Source organism: Lepidochelys kempii, chromosome 10, assembly GCF_965140285.1.
Source record: "Lepidochelys kempii isolate rLepKem1 chromosome 10, rLepKem1.hap1, whole genome shotgun sequence".
Taxonomy (NCBI): domain Eukaryota; kingdom Metazoa; phylum Chordata; order Testudines; family Cheloniidae; genus Lepidochelys; species Lepidochelys kempii.
In genome coordinates, this window is record NC_136389.1 from 77,180,564 (window position 1) to 77,201,898 (window position 21,335).

The window sequence follows — 21,335 nt, forward strand, 5'->3', positions numbered from 1 at the left end:
GGGTTCAATAGAAAGTATTTAACCACAGTTTTGCACAGCATAAAATCCTCTGTGATCCTTTAGCAGAGATTGGATAGGACCAGAGTCCAAAAGGTCTTCCCCACAGGAAACTGATCGTGGATTCACTATTAGATTCTAGTGAGTAATCTCTGCTCTGTGCTTCACCCCAGGAAGTCTAAATCTCCTCTGCCCCTCGCCCCTATCCCCATCGCTCAAGGTCTCAACCAACTGTCCCTGGGGGAAAATTCCTATGGATCTCAGATTTTAGTTTGGTCTTACTCTCTACTGTATATTTATAATGCAGCCATCACCATGGTATCAAGGTTCCAGTACACAGTTTCAACACCATGTCTGTAATGCACTAGCTTAATGACCCCTTGCGTGTCTGGCTCCAGTGATTACAACAGTCCACTGCTTACTCACAGCTAAAGGAGATAGAGGTGAGATCTGTATAAATATAGACCCACCTGATCCAGCTGCCAGGGTGAATCTGCAGAATAGCTCTACATCTCTATGCAGAATCCTATTAATTATAATAACACCTATAGACCCCAGTCAAGTCCGGAGCCCCATTATGCTAGTTAAGAGACCAAAAAAAAGTCCCTGTCCTAATGTGCTTACAATTTAAATAGAGAAGACAGACAAAGGACCAGAGGGGAAACAAACACAGAGAGAAAAACTGACTTGTCCAAGCCACACAGGTGAGGAAGCGGAGCCTGAAAAGACAATGCAGATCTCCTAAGTCTCATTGCTATGCAGAGAGTCAGTTACTGCCACCCTGCCACCAAGTCACAATCCCCTGTGATTTAATCAAATGAAGTAAAAATCTTAAATGAACCCAACTGTACCATAGAATCGCTATCGATAGTAATTCCATGCTTGAATAATAAGAATATAGCAGTAGGGATATATTACCGACCACCTGCCCAGGATGGTGATAATGACTGTGAAATGCTCAGGGAGATTAGAGAGGTTATTAAAATAAAAAACCCAATAATAATGGGGGATTGCAACTATCCCCATATTGACTGGGTACATATCACCTCAGGAAGGGATGCAAATTATATATATATATATATATATATATATATATATATATATATATATATATATAGTTTCTTGACACCTTAAATGACTGCTTCTTGGAGCAGCTGGTCTCGGAATTCTTGATTTAGTCCTAAGTGGAGCACAGGTCCAAGAGGTGAATATAGCTGGACCGCTTGGTAATAGTGACCATAATATAATTAAATTTAACATCCCTGTGGCAGGGAAAACACCACGGCAGCTCAACACAGTAGCATTTAATTTCAGAAAGGGGAACTACACAAAAATGAGGCGGTTAGTTAAACAGAAATTAAAAGGTACAGCGCCAAAAATAAAACCCCTGCAAGCTGCATGGAAACTTTTTAAAGACACCATAGTAGAGGCTCAACTTAAATGTATTCCCCAAATTAAAAAACATAGTAAGAGAACTAGACAAGAACCATCATGGCTAAACAACAAAGTAAAAGAAGCAGTGAGAGGCAAAAAGACATCCTTTAAAAAGTGGAAGTTAAATCCTAATGAGGAAAATAGAAAGGAGCATAAACTCTGGTAAATGAAGTATAAAAATAGAATTAGGAAGGCCAAAAAAGAATTTGAAGAACAGCTAGCCAAAGACTCAAAAAGTAATAGCAAAAATTTTTTTAAGTACATCAGAAGCAGGAAGCCTGCTAAACAACCCGTGGGGCCACTGGACAATCGAGATGCTAAAGGAGCACACAAGGACGATAAGGCCATTGCGGAGAAACTAAATGAATTCTTTGCATCGGTCTTCATGGTTGAGGATGTGAGGGAGATTCCCAAACCTGTCCCAGACTGAGGTGTCATTAGAGGAGGGTTTGGAACAAATTGATAAACTAAACAGTAATAAGTCACCAGGACCAGATGGTATTCACCCAAGAGTTCTGAAGGAACTCAAATGTGAAATTGCAGGACTACTAACTGTTGTCTGTAACCTATCATTTAAATCAGTTTCTGTACCAAATGACTGGAGGATAGCTAATGTGACGCCAAATTTTAAAAAGGGCTCCAGAGGTGACCACGGCAATTACAGGCTGGTAAGCCTGACTTCAGTACCGGGCAAACTGGTTGAAACTATAGTAAAGAACAAAATTGTCAGACACATAGATTAACATAATTTGTTGGGGAATAGTCAACATGGTTTTTTGTAAAGGGAAATCATGCCTCACCAATCTATTAGAATTTTTTGAGGGGGTCAACAAGTATGTGGACAAGGGGGATCCAGTGGATATAGTGTACTTAGATTTTCAGAAAGCCTTTGCCAAGATCCCTCACTAAAGGCTCTTAAGCACAGTAAGCAGTCTGGGATAAGAGGGAAGGTCCTCTCATGGACTGGTAACTGGTTAAAAGATAGGAAACAAAGCGTAGGGATAAATTGTCAGTTTTCAGAATGGAGAGAGGTAAATGGTGGTGTCCCCTAGGGACCAGTAATATTCAACATATTCCTACATGATCTGGGAAAAGGGGTAAACAGTGAGGTGGCAAAATTTGCAGATGATACAAAACTAAAGATAGTTAAGTCGCAGGTAGACTGCAAAGAGCTACAAAAGGATCTCTCAAAACTGGGTGATTGAGCAACAAAATGGCAAATAAAATTCAATGTTGATAAACACAAAGTAATGCACATTGGAAAACATAATCCCAACTATACATACAAAATGATGGGGTCTAAATTAACTGTTACCACTCAAGAAAGATCTTGGAGTCATTGTGGATAGTTCTCTGAAAACATCCACTCAATGTGCAGCAGCTGTCAAAAAAGCAAACAGAATGTTGAGAATCATTAAGAAAGGGATAGATAATAAGACAGAAAATATCATATTGCCTCTATATAAATCCATGGTACACCCAAATCTTGAATACTGTGTGCAGATGTGGTCTCCACATTTCAAAAAAGATATATTGGACTTGGAAAAGGTTCAGATAAGGGCTACAAAATTATTAGGGGTATGGAACGGCTGCCATATAAGGAGAGATTAATAAGACTGGGACTTTTCAACTTGAAAAAGGGACAACTAAGGGGGGATATGATAGAGGTCTATAAAATCATGACTGGTATGGAGAAAGTAAATAAGGAAGTGTTATTTACTCCTTCTGATGACACAAGAACTAGGGGCCACCAAATGACATTAACAGGCAGTAGGTTTAAAACAAACAAAAGGAAGTTTTTTTCCACACAATGCACAGTCAACCTGTGGAACTCCTTGCCAGAGGATGTTGTGAAGGCCAAGCCTATAACAGGGTTCAAAAAAGAACTAGAAACATTCATGGAGGATAGATCCATTAATGGTTAGTAGCCAGGATGGGCAGGGATGTTGTCCCTAGCTTCTGTTTGCCAAAAACAGGGAATGGGTGATAGGGGATGGATCACTTGATGATTACCTGTTCTGTTCATTCCCTTTGGGGCACCTGGCATTGGCCACTGTCGGAAGACAGGATACTGGGCTAAATGGACCTTTGGTCTGACCCTGTATGGCTGTTCTTATGTTCTTAATTCAGAATGACAGTTAGTAAAATTGTTTCTATGGCCTTTAATTGGCAGGAAACATATTTTTACGAAAGCCATTCATAATTACTTTTGTGTTTTGTCCCCTTTGAACTCATTATTAACTCTGTTCCCCGCAGGTCTTCACCTCTGATATGAGAACTCTCCTGACAAGGAGCCTGATCCTGAAACCCTCACTGGGTGACATGCATTTAAAGATATCACCATTCAAATCTGGCTCTTCCTCTGGAAGGAGAGACAGAATAAATCTGGACTGCTACCAAGCCATTCTGAGAGAGACACTTTCCGGACTCTAGCTGCACTGTAAGGGAAATCTGAGTCGCTACGTGTGAGTCCTTCTGGAAGAGGACATGTCTGCAGTGCAGACTTCATATAAAACACTTGATGTAAGTATATACAGCCTGACCTATCTTTATAGATAAAGCGTGCAGTACCAGTCTGGCAAGGAGCTACCGGACTGTGTCTTGTGGGTAACAGGTATGCCAAGCGGTTCTTGCCAGCTGTAAAAACCGTTTCCCCAACTCAGTCTAAACAAATATTCTTTGTTTGTTGTGAAGAGAAAATAATTAAGCGTTTTATAACAAATACGCTGTATAGTAGCCAAGTTTTTTTTGTGGGGAGCAATGTCACTCTGGTGCCACCTGGTGGTGTGCTTTAGCAATAGCTAGCCAATCAGATGACCCAAACTACGGTGTGCGTTTTCTTTTAATAACCGTGTCCAGTCCAAAGAGACAGCTCGGCTTTACCATACTCACCTATAACATGTGCAGGGTGGTGGAATTTAGCTGGGATCTCTTTAAATATTTTGATTACACAGATTGATATTTTGGGATTAAGGCACCAAGTACATTTTCACTATTCCAAGAGCCTGCAGCTCTTCACTCTTCATTCTGATGAAAGACAAAATCTATTTCCTCACACACCCAGAATCCTTTGCACTGGCAGGCAGATGGCCTGGATGATCAGTTTTATCCTTGCTGTCTCTAATATCTAGAGTCTGTCGTTTGATGGGACAGAGTTATATCCATTTCAAATAGTAAATTACTAGACTAATAGATAAGATCGTAAATTACTAGACTAATAGATAAGATCGTAATACATCTGAGGTACTATTCACATGTTTTAAACGCCCTTATTCCCAGTGCTCTGTTACACAGGGGGAGTTCATTGGCTTTGCACAGTGTTGAACAAAAGGAGCTTCCAGCATCAGTAACCCCACACTTGACTGGGGATTTTCAGTCATGGGCAGGAAGCTTCCCTTGTGTTTTCCATTCCCCAGATGCTGGTCTGAACAGGACTCCGTGTTCCATCAGGGACTCAGGGAGGTGTAGCTTAATGAACTACAGCCTGGATCCAAAGCCCAGTGAAATCAGAGTCTCTCTATTGGCTTTGGATCAGGCGCTTGACAGATCTAATTGTGAACAGTCACTCGGTGTAACAGAAAACGACGTGATGGTTCTAGGCAGCCGCACTAAAAGTTTGAGATGTTCATTTCATATTCACCCCATTTATTTTGATAGTAAGCTTTTTGGAGCAGGGTCTGTCTTTTTGTCTCTACAGCATTTAGCACAACAGGATCCTGGTCCAGGTCTGGGGATCCAAGGCGTCACCACATTCCAAAATAAATAAATTAATACCATCCTGCTTAATAATCATTTGTTGATCTTAAGGGTGTATCTATTTCAGTGCACGTGTCGGCATTGTACGTCAGTGCGTGATTGCTTAGGTCCTGCTGCAGCAGGGATACGCAAGTCGGACACCTGTGGAGAGTGAGTTTTAATTTCTTTGCGCAGGGGCATCCCCAGATCCTTTCTGTCTGAGTGATTTATTGTTTTAGATTCGAGGGAACAATGAAACAAAGAAGAGCCAGGATGGATTCTCCAGAAAAAAACAGTGTGTATACCGCCTCTGCAGCATCCGCTGAACAAAACAGCTGCTGTCTCTGCACACAGGCAGACTCCTTAGACATTTAAAGGTGTAGTACATAAAAAAAAAACCCACCCTGCCCCCAGCATCACAATTTCAAGTTACAGACGTCACCGAAAAGCCACAGTAAGAGTCCCCCGCCCCACCCCGAAGAGAAGCAAAGGCCTGCAGAGAGAATGTTCAAGACAGGACAGCCATGTGGAGCTAATTAACCCCAGAAGGTAGCACAGAGTGAGCTGGGTCTGGAACGGGTTAAGATGCCACTGGGGTCTGATGGGGAACCCCGCCCTTGCTGCCCAGGGAGGAACTGCTCTTGCTTAAGAAGGACAAGGGACCTGTATATATTGGATGTGTCATGTCTTAATAAACCAGGCCACATGGGACCTGGGGGGGGGGTAATTCACCTAAGAGCCAGAAGGGAAACAGAGGCAGTGAGCTGTCCTAGAGCAGGGGACATGCAGGCTGCTGCTATAGAAGGCTGCTTGGGGTTATCTGCCTTGGCAATGTCAGTCATGCAGGATAAAGCAAGAGGTGCCAAATGATTGGGACTCCCAAGGATTTTCCCATGATATTGTCTGTAGATGCAGACAGCCAAGCCCAGCGTGATCAGATGTCCAGCTGCTCCAGCACACACGTCACCCTGCCCTCCATGTACGGTTTTTCTTCCCTGCCCTTCATACAGTTTGGTCCCTTTCTAACTCGCTTATTGTGTAGCTAACAGAGAACGTACCATGCGAAGTGCAAGGTAAATTGTCTCCGGTAGCTCAGTCACCCTGGGCCAGATTCTGCTCTGTTACATCAGTATACAGGTACATTCACTCCACTGTCTGTAGTGGAGAGACTCTGGATTAACACTGGTGCAAATGAGAGCAGAATCTGGTTCCACAGCCTTTCTAAGGCGGAGGATGCATGTTAGAGCAATAAACCAGCAGAGCTGAGCTGTCAGGAACCACCCAAAGGAGATGAGGAACCATCTCAGCCAAGCAGCCCACTCCGTGCAAGGAGCCCCGGTGGCAGGAGGTGCACTTGTATAGGCTGAGAATAACTGGCAAGAAACCACTTAGCCCAGAAAAAGACAAAGAGGAGGCCCCAGTGGAGAGCTAGGGATCCCCACCCCGTGACAGCACTAACCCAGCCGGCCACCTGTCTGAGCCCAGTCACACGGGGTGTGTTGGAATGAATTTAGGGCACTTCCCCCCCATCCCCCAACATTACCCTTTGTTACATGCCGCCGTCATGCTCGGCCCTGTACAAGATACAAATGGAGGCATAGTCCCTGTCTGTGGAGCTCACAGCCTAAGGCTCCAGTCCTCCACACTGGCTGAGGAGGGCTTGATGCAGCACAAGAAAATTGGCCAGCAGAGTAGCTTTTAGCGGCCTTTGGGCTTCCCCAAGCCTGGGACTGCTTCTGGCCAGGCTGCATCCTCAGACCAGGGTAAAGCAGCCTTCAGGTATAAACATGGCCAGAATCTGCTCCATGCTGCCAACGTCATTCTAATAAGGCCATGCATTAATGCAACATTGCAGCTGCGCGATCAAGTGCTTGGGCTCTGCCTCCCTCAGTGTCCTTGCATAGGGCTGTCGCAGCCGAGCACCAGCCACATCATATTTGATGCTGAGGACATCAGTGCAGCTGGCTGGCAGCTCCAGAACTGACTACCCTTCCCACCAGGGTAATCAGGGGTCAGCAGAACTCCTCCTCCTGCAAAACCCCACCAGCCACATCATATCTGGGGAGTGCTGAGTTCTCCACCTCTGGGCTCCTCTCTTGCTTCACTGGGAGTCAATACTGCAAGTCCCACAGTCCCTGCATGGGAAGATCCAAAGTGGATGCTGAAAGAGGGGAGAACACTTTTTGCCTGAGCACCTGCACCACCCCTTCTCAAACTCTGTGAATCCTAATGAATAGAGGCCACAGATCTTCTTTATGACCCGTGCTGGTCCAGCTTGATCATCCTCAGGATAGCCCCTACTCCTCACAGTCCTGTCCCTTCAGTCTCTCCTGCAATCCTCTTCTCTGTCACCTCCTCCTCCACTTCCTCTGCTAAGATCTTGAAAGTTGTAATAATTCTCCTCCCAATTCCACCCCAGTGTCTGACTCACAGCACCCCTTCTGCTGCCTACTCACAAATTCTGTTCCCAGTCCCCATCCTTCACCACTCCTTTCCCTCTCCACTCTCAAACCCTTACCTGTCAGGTCACCAGGTGCCTGATTCTGAAATGAAGACCATCCTAGGAAGCATAGTGTTAAATTTGTTATAAAATTGTTATAAAATTGTTATAAAATGTTATAAAATATAGGACATGGTAAGAGGGAATTCTGGCTTAGTGCTTCGCTTTAAAAGAGTGGGAATGTTTTAGAACTTCCTGCAGACCAGGTCTGAGTGCTGAAGGGAGCAGTTACTGCTAGCTAGACTCAGTTTTATGCAGGGCTGTTGTTTATTGTCTTACCTGATTACTTAACGTGGGATCCAATTCTCATCAATGTCAATGGAAAGTCCTTTGGACTTCAGTTGGAATTTGACCAGCCCCTTACAATTGTTTTTCTGCTCATATCTGACCAGCTTCTTTTGTAGTGATAAAAAAATATGGACTTTACATTTACACCTAAAACAACAGTCTGGAGGCCAATTCTTTCCCTACCCCTCTCCACAGAGCACAGTAGTACACCATCGCTGTACCAAGAAATGCCTCCTGTACTTCAAAGCCAAGACTACTAGGGTTTACACTTGTTATTCCACTTAATGTTTTTGACTTTGAAATGATTGTGGGGTCTCCTCTGAATGCTTTATGGGGTAACAAAACTCCAGAAGAACAGGGGTGTTTCCAGCTGAGTAAACAGAAGGTATTTTCATAAATCTCTGGACTATCAGAACGTCAACAATGTTATCCTATGTGAATTGTTATGACTTTATATTTGCAAAGTCATATGTTGAAGCTCAGACCAGTTCTTTCAGCTTTGTCTTCTAACAAGCCAGCAACTTCAAGTAATCCCACAGAGGGGACTTCAGTTAATAAAAAAAAACCCTCTCAGAACCCTACTTGGAGTTCTATATGGTCAGCTGGGGTGAAGATTAGGCTGACTTTGATCACATCCATTTGCTTGATTGGGAATCCCTTTCTTTGACAAGGGATTAATGTCAGGGCTTTACTTCCTCTCCACCGCTTAAGATCTTGCTATACTTAGATGACAGGATGGAAAGTAGGCGTATTTTTTCTCCCACAGGTGTTCTAGTTTTCTGGCCAAAGGACTTTTTCTCCGGTCAAGTCATAGCAATTTATGGCATCCCCCCCACTCCCCCTGTGATCTATAGGAATAGGTTGTAACTTAGCAATCAGAGTATTTCCCTCACAATACATCCCATAGTGCTACAAGATAGTATTTAGAAGAGATGGGGGATAGCACTGCGATAGCTGACAGGACTGAACAGCTGTGCAGATGACCAAACCACTCATGAGGCATGACGTGATTTGACATGTGGGCTGGGTACTTGGTACACTAAGAAATTGTCTGGGCTTGAACAAAGCAGCATCTCATGCATGTTAGGCACAGCTCCCACCAAATAGAGGAGACTCAGAGAGTGACTGGACATTCACCTGAATCAACAAGGATACCCAGAGGTATAATAGTTCATGCTAACAAAAGTCTCAGGAGACAAAGCTTCATGTTTCAGGGCATGAACCAATCTCTAACTCTTAGGGATTGCGATCAGACCTCCATGGGGGGTGGGGGCAGATTATCCCACTTCTTACACTTTCCTCTGAAGCAGACAGTTAGATGAGCGCACTGGTCCGATCCAGCCTGGCAATCCCTATGTTCCTAGAAACATCATGCAGACATAGGAATGACAGGAGAGTGACAGACTACGCTTTTTACCTGAGAATTGGGCTGGAGGAGGAGCAAGCCAACATGTAGACTTTGGTTTTGGAGAAGTCTTTAATACAGCCACACTGGCTACATTGGACAGCCATAACCAATATTTTAGGAAGCCCAAGAAAGTGTGTGGGGGGAGATCTAAACAAGAACTTTTAACTCTCTTTGCAGAGCTTGGTACCTCCTTAAGGCCCTTACATTGATCTCTAGACACAATCAGGTGTCCTAGATTTCCAGTTAGCATATTTGCCTTTATTGCTGCCACCTTCTTGAATTCCACTTTGTCATTACATTAGCTTGACTCTCCTGATATACTGATCATTCCCCCTTCATACCTGGAAGGCTATAAAGGAGAGGAACAACAGAATCAGAAGGGGATATGAAATAAGGACCAAAGACTGAGGTTTTAGGGATAAATTAACATTCAGATTTAGACAAGACGTTTGACACTGAAGCTCAATGACTATCTGCAGGTTGAATTTTGCAATTCTAGGAACAGAAATTTGTTCTCTGGTGGAGATGCTGCTGTTATAATTGAATCAAACAGTACAATATTCACAGCCTTATAGATCATATATACTGGTATTAATTAGTTGTACTATGGTTGTGCCTAGAAACCCCTTAATCAGATAGGTGCTGTGTTGTGTTAGGTCTGGACCAGATAGTGAGAGCCAGCTCTTGCCAGGAAGAGTTCACTATCCCCTTTGTCAATTGAGAACTGAGACATGCAGAATTAAATGACCTACCCAATGTCAAAAAGGAGAAGAGGGGAGTGCTTGCCTGGTGCTCAGATTGGAGTTCAATTCCTGGCTCTGCAACAGACTTCCTGCATGACCCAGGTATGCCTCACTTCTTCCCCTGGAAAATAGGAATAGCACTTCCCAACCTCGCAGGGGTGTTGAAAGGCCCTTAGATACTACTGTAATGGGGGCTGAGATTCGTAGATCGCAACTTTTGTTCATGAAAATCTAAACATAGTGATAAGGTTTGTTTCCTAGGACAACATGGAAACTGAGCTCAGAAAGAGTTCTTCTGCTGCATTTTCCTATTCATATCCCTAAAGAATAACCTGCATGTGTTTGAATGAAACTTATTAACCAGCTGTGCCTCTAGGGAAAGATTTTATTTACATTTTCCAGGTATTGTCATTCATAGATTGTAAGGCCAGATGGTTACAATCATCTAGCCTGTTCTGCTACATAACACAGTCTAAAGAACCCCCTAATTTCTATGTCAAGCCCATAAGGTTTCCCAGGAAAAAATAACTGGCATTTTCCCACTACTTACATTGGCTTCACTGCTGTTTCCCCACATAGGGAAGCCCTGGCTGAGTGTATCAGACAGACTGATTTTACATGGAATCTACGTGAGCTTAGCTGGATTTAGCCAATAGTCTAGGACAAAGCTACCATTCAAAGCTGAAAAATACTAGCTGCTGATATTCTGCAACAATATCTTCTATTTCTTTGCCGTGTTCCCTGATGCTTTAAATAAAATACGTCTCTTAGAGGTATTGTCTGTGTGTCAGATTCCAAGCTCCCCTTGATTCAGATTTTTATCTTCCTCTCTTATTTCTCTTCTTAAATAAGCACACATAGCCACATACTGTCTTTGCTACACTTGATCGATGGCAATTGTTCCCAACTTTTTTGGGCATAAGTACCAGTTTATCATAAGAAGATGCTTGGTTGTACCAGCCAGTGCCGAGTGCCCTCTCTTTAATTGCACATGCCTTTAACATGCAGAAGAGCTATGCAAGGCCTTGCAATCACAACACTGAGGTCTGAAGAAGCCCCAAATGCTTGTGGAGTTCATAGTTATAGTCCTTATATCTGATACATATAACAGTCAAGATCTTCTGGTGCCCCTCATTCATTTGAGCCACTCATTCCACCTGCAAGTAAAAGGGAGTACACATGTATAAGTACTTGATCAAGTTCCCATAGTGCCTATGGGAACTAGCCTATTACTCCAGTAGAATTGAAGAGATTGCACATGTCAAAGTGGAACCTGGCAAGCCACCATTTTAAGCACAGCTTATAAAAAGGAGAAAAGCTATTTATTGTGCATGAGCACAGTATCGATAGATGATTTTGTATGTTTGCTCCGCCAAACCTAAATTAGCATCAGTAAATACATTTCATGCACCGTGGAGCTCAGCAGCAGCAGGAAGCAGCTGCCTACCTTCAACCAATTGAAAACAAGTGGAATCACACACACTAGGTATGTCAAGAAGGAACAGATGGAAGCAACCGGCCAAGCTAGAAAGAATCTCTGGGGTAACACCATTACAGACACTGCCCTGAGCAGCCGAGGGTATGTCTGAACGGGATTAGACATTACTTAGGACTTGCACAAAGGCTTTGCCAAAGCTGATGCAGCACAACGTTCAGTCTTCTCACACTTTATCAAGCTACGTACAGCTGTCCCACTTCAGCCAGTGCCAATAGCACCTAGAAGGAATAAGTGTCACACATGCGGGAGGGTCTATGAAAAACATTAGAGAGGGAATGAAGATCAGAAGCAGATAGCCAGCAGAAAACGATCCAAGACGTGACTGGTAGTGTCCAGTGGGAGTGATAAAAATCAAGAAAAAGCCACAACAGTGAGCACGTTTATGGCCACTTCTCAGGAGTTTGGTACTTTGCAGCCACTCCCATCATTTGTTGGAGACCAACCGGAATGAGTCAGGAAGGTCATTGGGCCAAATTCTTACTCCATTGGGTCACATGACTTCAGTGGATGTCGTCAGAGAGTGATGAGGTTCAGAACTTATTGTAGGTAAGGTTTTCAGAAGTGCTCAGCTCTGCCTTGTCTCAGCTTAAATGGGAGCAGAGCGAGGCCAACACTGACAGCTTTTGAAAAGCTGACCCTCCGTACTATACCCAAGCCTGGATGCTAAAGATGAAGGGACCAGAGCAAGAAGAGCCTAATATACCTTTGGAAAATTTAAACAATGTGATGGTTTCAATGATTTCAAAACACGACAAAAGAAACAGATTCTCAATTCTTTTGCTGCTCCGTACAGGAAGGTTTCCAGCTCTTTGATAACTGATTAATCGAGCCATAGTTGTGGCTTTTTTGTGGCTAGGTTATGTTCTTATCCTCAGCACGGACTTTCGTTTGTGTCGGCTGATTGTCTGTTGTTCCAAGCGCCTGCAGCTGGGGGAAGGTGCCTGTGGAGACTATGTTTTCTTTCAAAATCGGCACAATGTATTTTTCTTCACAGTTTGCTACTCGCTTATAGCCAAAACTCACATATTCCTGCTCAATTTGTTTTCTGTCTACTCAGTTGTTAGTCGTAATTGTAACAAGTGAATAAATACAGATGACAAATGCCAAACACTCTGCCTCACTTCATTATTTGGATTGCCGGACATAATTTAACAGTTGTTTTCAAAGAAGAAACTTGTTTGAGCTGATATCTGCTCAGAGCCCACATGATCTTCTTGCAGGGAGACAAAAGTGGACAGAATAAGAATTTCTGCACTGATCCTCAGCTGGTAGCTCCATTGAAGTCAATCTCTCTATAAGCTATCTGAAGTGCACAGAATAATAGAGTTAATGTTGTTACTTACAATAGCAAGTAACTGGTATCTCTGTGGTAACGGTTGACTTTTTAGGTGACAACCACTCTAAACTATGTACGAGCATAAATCCTCGTATGCACATAAATCCTCCTATAAAGGAGCTTCTTATAAAGTTACAATACCACATCATTGTATTACAATCTGTCTCAAATATATATCTATATCTAGATGTCTCTATATAGTTTCATAAATGGTCTTAATATTAAGCACAACAGAATCTAAAGCAATTAAATAAATATAAAAGTCAGCCAGAGACACTGGTCTTTTTAGTAGAAGAGCTCCTTTTGTATTGGTGACCACAGACCATATTTGAAGTCAAAGCACTGAGCCTCAGCATCATAGATGACTGAATAAATTTTGCTCTCTTTCCATTGAGAAACAGCTCATGACTTTTCTCAAATTAACTTGTAATTTAAAACTACTTGGCAAATAGTTCATGGTCTGTAAATGGTACTCAGGCAATTTGTTGTGAGAATTAGATATACACAATTCAAACGGTATTGGTTAGGTTTGATGTGACATGTAGATCACATGGTATTGTTTCTGATCCGATTGGATTACTGTCACTGTTAGAATCGGGTTTCTAGTCTGTGACTCATATTTGAGAGAGTTCAAAACGTGCTTTCCATGGAAGTCGGTTTGTTCAGACGGGAAAGGTAATTTACTCTGTGATTGGATAGCATGATGTGAAATGGGCACCTGACCTGGACTGGAACAGTCAGGCGCTGCTGTAATATCAATCATAATATTCAAAAATTTCACATAGAATTGCTGTTTTTAGGAACGTTCCTGCCTGTAAATTCAGTTGCTAGAATATTCACATAAAATGATAGGCAGGAGTGCAGTCACAGTGAATTCATTTTCAAATGTGGAAGAAACTTCCCCATACACTCCTTGTGGTGTTTGCCCTGCTCTAAATAGTAAGGTCCATAACTCTGACCTGTATTACATCTGCCTCATATCCACATTCACAGCGCCCTCCCGACACTCCCCACATCTCCTGGGCTCACTGGAAATCCTGGGGTGGATTCTCTGGAGGCAGTCTCTTCTCAAGATAGTCCAAAGTCCTGGTCAAGGGGCTGGAAGCTATGTCTCCAGGACATTACAGTTCCTTCTCCAGCTGCACAATTAACCAGATAATCCCTGCAATGCTGTCCTAAAGCTGTCTTAGTTGGCCAAAGGAGGGTCAGCCTTGCACCCTCAGGTGGTGCCACCATGGTGGTTCTCACACTACCTCCTCTCTCAATGGCCAGCACAGTGCAGTGGGAGAAAAAGGGCATGGCTCGGGAGTCCCTACACCCTGACAACCTCCGGCTGATGGAACAGCCCCTTGAGGCTGTTGGCAGCCACTGCAAGTTACAGCAGCATTCAAGCCCGGGGACCAGCTCGGTGCAGGATTGGGGGTGTTCAGCTATCTACGCACACCCCTTCGGCACCACTGAAATGCAGCTTAGCTGCAGCCGAGGATCTCGCCCCATGAGATTGCTAAGATTTTATAGATATTAAATTCCAAGTAAAATAAGTCTGCCTATTAAAAGCCATATTTTATTACTTATCCAGAGCCATACTCGAACATGACATAAGGTAACAAACACAAAGGGCTCTAGCAGAGGCGTGCGCACATGCCCACACAGCTGTAGAATTCAACAGCGCAATTTACTTTTGAGATTTCTGAATAATCTCAATGAAAACTGCTCCTCACAGTGGCCAATGGCGGTAGACGAACAATGATCCAAGAGCATGTCAAACTTGGAGACATTTTTAAAAGGTTTATTTATAGATTGCAACATGTATGACAAGGCAAAAGTAGTGACATGAAGTATAAAAATGGCGATCATACAAAAGGGCATGATAAAGACTAATTACCAATGAGTCCCATGAAGTCAACAGCTCTGGTCCAAAGTGGGATAATAGATAATCCGATAGCTAGATAATCTATTTTATCTGTCTAAATAACTGGTATAGAAGCAGCATAATAGACATTTTTCATAAATACAAAGGGTGAATTCGTGGCACCATTGACTTTAGACTGGGGGTGAAATCCGGACTCCACTGAAGTCAATGTCAAAGCTCCCATTGATTTCAGTGGGGTCAGGATTTTACCCCAAGGCTATAGTATTGCTGACTGTTCATATTCTGATATGGTCAAAAGGTCATACCAAAGTCATCTTCACAACTTCAGCTGGTAAACTCCATTACTTCAGACCTCTCAACCTGCCCAGGTCCAAATGCAGAACACACTGTGGTACAAAGATCCAAACCAAGGGACATGCTAAAGACAGGACAAGGATCTTGAAGCAATGTGAAATTAATTTCGTTAGCATGAGTCACATTCTTTATAAGGCCAGCTTCTTGCTTCAGTATTCCTGTTAACAATTTGCAGGGTATGAAGCAAGTTGAGAGTGGGGAAGAGGCATATTTGGGGCTAATGTGGGGAATATCCCTTCTAATAAGGGCAGTTTGGAGATATGCATTAAGGAGCAGTCCAGAATTCTGACCCAGACAAAATTCCCAGGAACTTCTAACGATTTCAGTGGAAATTTTGCCCAAGCAAGAATGGCAAGAGTTGGCACAACTTGCATTATAAATTCAGGCTCACTCCCTGGAAGAGTTTAGTATTCTCTCTTTCTTAATATGGGTTCCTCTCTTTTTCATATCAGAAAATATTTTTGGAATCAAAATTTAAAAATATGCACTGGCTATCTCCCAGAATCACTCAACATTTGCAGAATATATTACTATATATCCACTGCTCTTATAAAGGAACATATAGCCTGTTTGTTGCTGGACTTCCTATGTTCACATTTTGCTGAAAAAAGCCATTTTAATGGATTTAAATTATTAGACGCAAGCATTTATAAGCAAGGATGGCCCAGAAACACTTGCCAGCTGCTGGTGGTGAGTTAAGCACTGGCAGTGAGATACAATCTCTTGCAGCATTCAGGATATTTCCTACAGTAAGTACAAAGAAGTACAAGGGAATACTGCAGAGATTGAGATAACTGGAGACTCACCCCAAGATATGCAAGCATTGGCAAGAATAAAATATAGTACTGACTATCCCAACGACTGGTGTTTTTCCTTGTATGCTTCCTGCTCTTTCCAGAACACACTAGGCCAGATTCCTTCTCTAGTGTAATTCCATTTATTTATAATAAAGCATCATCCACTGCTCATGGCACTCTACTCTCTCCTCCTCCCCCAAAAAATTAAATACAGTTTCATAGGTCCAAAAGACCACAGGCAGACATCCCCCAATTTCTACTCCCCATAAGAGACCACTCCCATAGCTTATGATAACACAAAACGTGAGTCCCAAGCCCCTAGCAGCATTTCTCATCCCAGCAAATCCTCCAGCCCCTCACTCATCCTTCCCTCTTCCAAGGTAAGCCTGGGAAAACAAGTGAATTCTGCAGCGTGCCCTATAGGTCACCAAATTCAGGCTCTTGCAGCCAGAACGGGGAGAAGAGTATTAAAGTCAACAGCCTCTCAATGAGGACCCTGTGCTAGTAGCCCCTTTTTGTCTCTCCTGAGCTGTTAGCTTGAGTGAATCAGACCACTTCAATAGCTGCAGAACCACATGGGCAAAAGTTGTCTCTACCAACAGTGGGACCCAAATCATTTAAGGCTTTATAAGTCAATAACACCTGAAACTTCGCCTGGAAGGTGGGCGGTGGCCAGAGGGTTGGAAAGCTCGGCGCTCAAGTGCTCTTTTTGTGCAAGACTCCAATGACTGGAGTCGGCCATTGCATCCTGCACGAGCTGCGATTTCTGAGTGGTTTGACAGTGTCGCCTCCTGCAGAACTCAGTACAGTAATCCAGTCTCAAAAAGGTTACAACCCCTACTCATGAATGAGATTTATTTATTTATTTTTGCCACCACTTTCTTGAAAACCTTCTCCTAAAATAGAAGACCTGAGATGGGTGATATTTGGAGAGATTGTCTGCCATTTCAAAGAACGGATTTTTTGAGCAAGGATTTAACAATTGCTTCTTTAAGTGAAGGAGGCATTTCAGGGAGGCACAAACAATAAACTTGAATAATAGCCCTAGAGCCTACTTACTAGCTTCCCCCAGCCACATGGGAATTAGTTGTAATTCACAAGCAGCAGCCCAGTGCTAAGGGCTGAAATGCAAACAGGATGCGTAAGATGCTAGATAATATATCCTAGTGTTCTGGATTTCTCTTGCAATTCTGATTTTTAATGGGGTTCATATCAGCTATACTCTTCTAAAAATATATAGAAATGCCACTAAAATTATCGGGTAAAGTTGCCTGGCTTTTCTCAGATTTGCAATGTATGCCTAAATCCATTAGATTTTAAATGTTCTGAGATCGTTTTGAAATTCTTGAGCATTTCAAGAGTGATTTACAGATTCTAGGTACGTTTTTCACACACTTGTGTGCAATAATTCAGAAAGTTGGTCATTAACACATTTTGTCATGTTAAGCAGTCCCCCTGGCCCCTTTCTAAAATGGGCTTCCTTCCAGGTCTAGTAACCAGCAATAAATCAATCACACACTCTTGTAAGTCTGTTGACTTTAAGCTCTATACTGTAGGTTGGGTTAAGGACACAGCAAGCCACACTGCAGGAGGTGGTGCAGGCTTGGATCTAATGATTGTTGTTTAAGAGTTGGTGTCTGCTCAACCCACAGCCATTCTTGCTGCCATTCTTTGTGCACTCCTCATTATCGGTGAGGGAGTCTTCCTCTTCTTCATCACTCCGGTCATCTTTCAAGTCCTAGACAGAAGAAGAAAGCACAGTCACCCCATGCAAATATTTACTATCACAAACTGCATGTATGACACTTGCTGTCAGACAAAGTATATGCTTCCATTTGGCAGGGCAGTAAAGATCATGGATGAGATTTTCAAAAATGGACAATGGGGTTTGGATAAGCGATTCTCATTCATTTTAGTGCGAACTGGGTATTCAAATCCTCTAGGTGGCTTTGGAAATACCAGCCAATAATTGTACTTATTTATTAATTTATCAAGTACCCTTATAAATACCACTAGCGGTATAGATAGTGTACAAGACACACCAGAAATGACAGCATGCCCACTTGCCAACTCATCACCAACCGCTCCGTGTTCCACCCTCATCAGCAAAGGCCTGTGAAACAGATGGTCTTGCAACAAACACAGAAGGTCAGCCAATGTGGGCTTCATGAGACCAGTAGTGGAAGGCCAATGTCAGATGAGGGCTGAAGGTCTTTTGCTCAGAACTTCCTGCCATTAGCCTAATGTAGAGACTTAAGTGTCAGTTTAAATGTTCTGGCAGCTCTAAACTGACAGGCTAAGGGATGGAAGAAAAGATGGTCTCTAATGGACACAGGACCAAATACACATAGAACTTAATAGATTAGAACCAACACCTTGAATCACCCCTGGAAACAGAATGGAAGCTAGTGCTATCTATGGCACCCAGGTATAATGTGAACTAGGTATGAAATACTCCAAAGGATGAGCATGCTATCCAAGTTGTTCTCATGTATCACGCCAAGTAGAGCATATTGCAGTCACCCAACGGTGGGGTAATAAATGCATGAAACCTGTGGTGTGACCCACGACCCAACAGGAAAGGGCGCAACCTTCTTTTTACATGAAGATGAAAAAAGGTGCTCTCAGCAGCTGCAGATACCAGGACACCCAGGAGCAACCAGAGGGGCTGACCTCTGTTAATAAAGGATGGACCATGCTCCTCCATCAAAGGGGAAGATGTGACTGCCAACATCTCCTCTGTCGATTCCCTCCGTCAACCAGCGTCATTTTCCATTTTATCTGGACGGAGCCAGTCTCAGCGAACTCATCTAAACCTCAGTATCTCCTAGAGACTGGGCACATCTCAGAAGATCATCCTCTGGGTTTGTTGCAGAGAGGATAGAGGGCTGAGTATCATCTCCCCCAAATACTTCACAACCTTCCTGCAAGTGGGGTAACAAAGCCAAACCCCTCTGATGCCCCATATAAGAACCCTTGTTGCTGATTAGCAATTGGAGACATTGTACATGTTCACACCCCAATGTCCAATGGTATCAGAAACTGCTGCCATGTTTAGAGGTATCAGGAGGGCCATTTTAATCTTTGTCCATCACCAGAAGGAGACCAGCAATCACACAGGTCAGTGCAGTCTCTGTCTCACATCCAGATCACCAAATAGACAAGGAGATCTGGAAACTCTAGAAAGTGTCAGAGCTGCTATGCCACTCAAAGACAGATGCCTGGCCTCAAATTGGCCAACACTGATAACACCTTCATCCTGATGGATCCCAAAGCAGTCCTGGCCTGACAAGTCTCTTGACCTCTGTGCGCTTCAATTTCTCCTACTTGGAAAACGGTAATAGCAAATGCCAGGTGATTGTGAGGATTAACTAATGCTGGTGAAGTGCAGGGAAGATGAAAGAAACATTACATACGTGCTAAGCATTATTAATAGAGTAACAAAGGGGCAGGAGCTAAGAAGTTGCCCGTTACTAATAGGTGTAAACTACTGCAGCTCCAGAATTCCTGTTTGCATCTCAATGTCTCCTGGGTTTGCCTAGTTCTTAGAAATTCGTAATCACAAAATACATGTGCCATGGCGCAAGGAAGAGCATCACCTCCTCATTTACAAGAGACAACCCCCTGCTCCTGTCTTAGACAGATTAACCAAGCCAGATTTATTACTAGAAAAATTACAGTATCTGCAATAGCGATATAAATATTCAAAGCCCTGTGAGCAGGGCCGGCTCTAGTGTTTTTGCTGCCCCAAGAGGCCAAAAAAAAACAACCCCATACCAACTTGCCGCCAAATGGAGAGGCGGAATCCTGCCCGCCGAACACAGAGGCGGAGTCATGGTGCGACCGAAGAAGAGTCGTGCTGTGACGGAGCGGCCGCCAAATTCCCACCGGATTCCTGCCCCAGAGCCTGACGTCCTGCCGCCCTTTTACATTTGCTGCCCCAGGCACCTGCTTGGTTTTCTGGTGCCTGGAGCCGGCCCTGCCTGTGAGAAAGGAAGGGGTTGTTCTCTGGAACAAGGGGCAGATGGGCAAGGGAGGGACTTTTTTCCTAAATAGCTTGGGAGGGTTTTTTCCTCAGAGGAAGAATGTTGAACTCCTGGTCCTTCGTTCTTCCTGCTCAGATGACCAAAAAACATGCCAGGTGGTAACTACCTCCCTCCTGCCAGCTAAAAACAGGCATCTGGCATCTGTTGCAACACATCACAATGAGGTTTAGAAGAAGCTAAGCAAAGAGCATCTGAACAGAGTGACAATTTGATGACATTTGGCATAATACATAAAATCTACTCCTTTTCCACTTTTTGCCTTGCCTCACCATAAGCAAAACTCCACACCATTTTCAGGAGTTGGGATCAAGCAGTGAAGGTTTGGTTTAAGCACACCAAATTTTTCTTCCTTTAAAACATAATGGTTTTGGCAGAGGAGTACCTGAGCACTCGAATGGCTTCAGTGGAGCCAGTCAGGACAGTTTACACCAGTCGAGCATCTGCCCCTCCAACTGAGGAGTATTTGTTCTGCGGGGAGGGGTGAGTGGGTGCTTGTAACCAGGGAAGGGGCCCCTGTGTGTGATTCTTACATATTTGGTTTGCAGGTGCATGTTCGGTGGCAGGAAGTCCATGACAAATAAATGGGCACTGGGTGGCTAAATATGGCTTTTAGAGTCCCACACATGAAATAACTTGCCTTCCGGTTACATTTCCTATAGCAAGGACATTTGGACTCGAAACGTTGGTCCCCTTTGTTCTCAATCTCAACCAAGGGCTAAATGGGGCTGGAAATTGACATCCACTCCAGCTCCATCCAGCTCAGAGATGGGGTGCACTATGGGGGAAGATTGCACTGTTTCTGCCCATCCTGTACCGGCTTTGTGAATAACTGATGATTTCATTCCCCAGGGCTGTTAGTCTGGCACCGTCCATCAGCAGAACATTCATACATAAGAATAAATGACCGCTACAGTAGTAACTTATCTGACTGCAATCCTACAACCCCTTTATATATATAAAGTTTCAATGGAAACATATAGGACTCGAAAGAAAATTAAAGCATACACTCCACTGGTCTTGTCACAAAGTATAAACTTCCTGGGGCTCTTCTTTCGTCTTTTCCTGAACAACATGTAAAGGGGACCAAAACAAACAAATCTTAGTGTAAATACTGTAGAATAAACTTGGCATGTCATCAGTTAGAGTAAAGGAAAAGCAACCTTTCCCCCACACGCAATTTATGGGATCTCATCTCATTTGGATCACCTCTGCTACTTCCTGTTAGTGCTGTGTTTTGTCTGTATGATCAAAGGCAGAAAGATTTTCTGGGGTTAATTTTTGCTACCAGAAATATTTAGGAAACAAATAAATATCAAATCAGAATAT

General features: G+C 43.4%; 1 protein-coding gene across 1 annotated transcript in view; it reads right to left on the bottom strand.

Moving 5' to 3' along the window:
* Positions 1-14,748: 14,748 nt before the first annotated feature.
* The window catches only part of CERS3 (ceramide synthase 3), a 64,631-nt gene continuing 58,044 nt past the window's right edge, over positions 14,749-21,335 (bottom strand). The window contains exon 12 of the mRNA XM_073361494.1: positions 14,749-17,701. Coding sequence (XP_073217595.1) covers positions 17,573-17,701 — 129 coding nt within the window. The 3' untranslated portion in view covers positions 14,749-17,572. The remainder of the gene's footprint in view (positions 17,702-21,335) is intronic.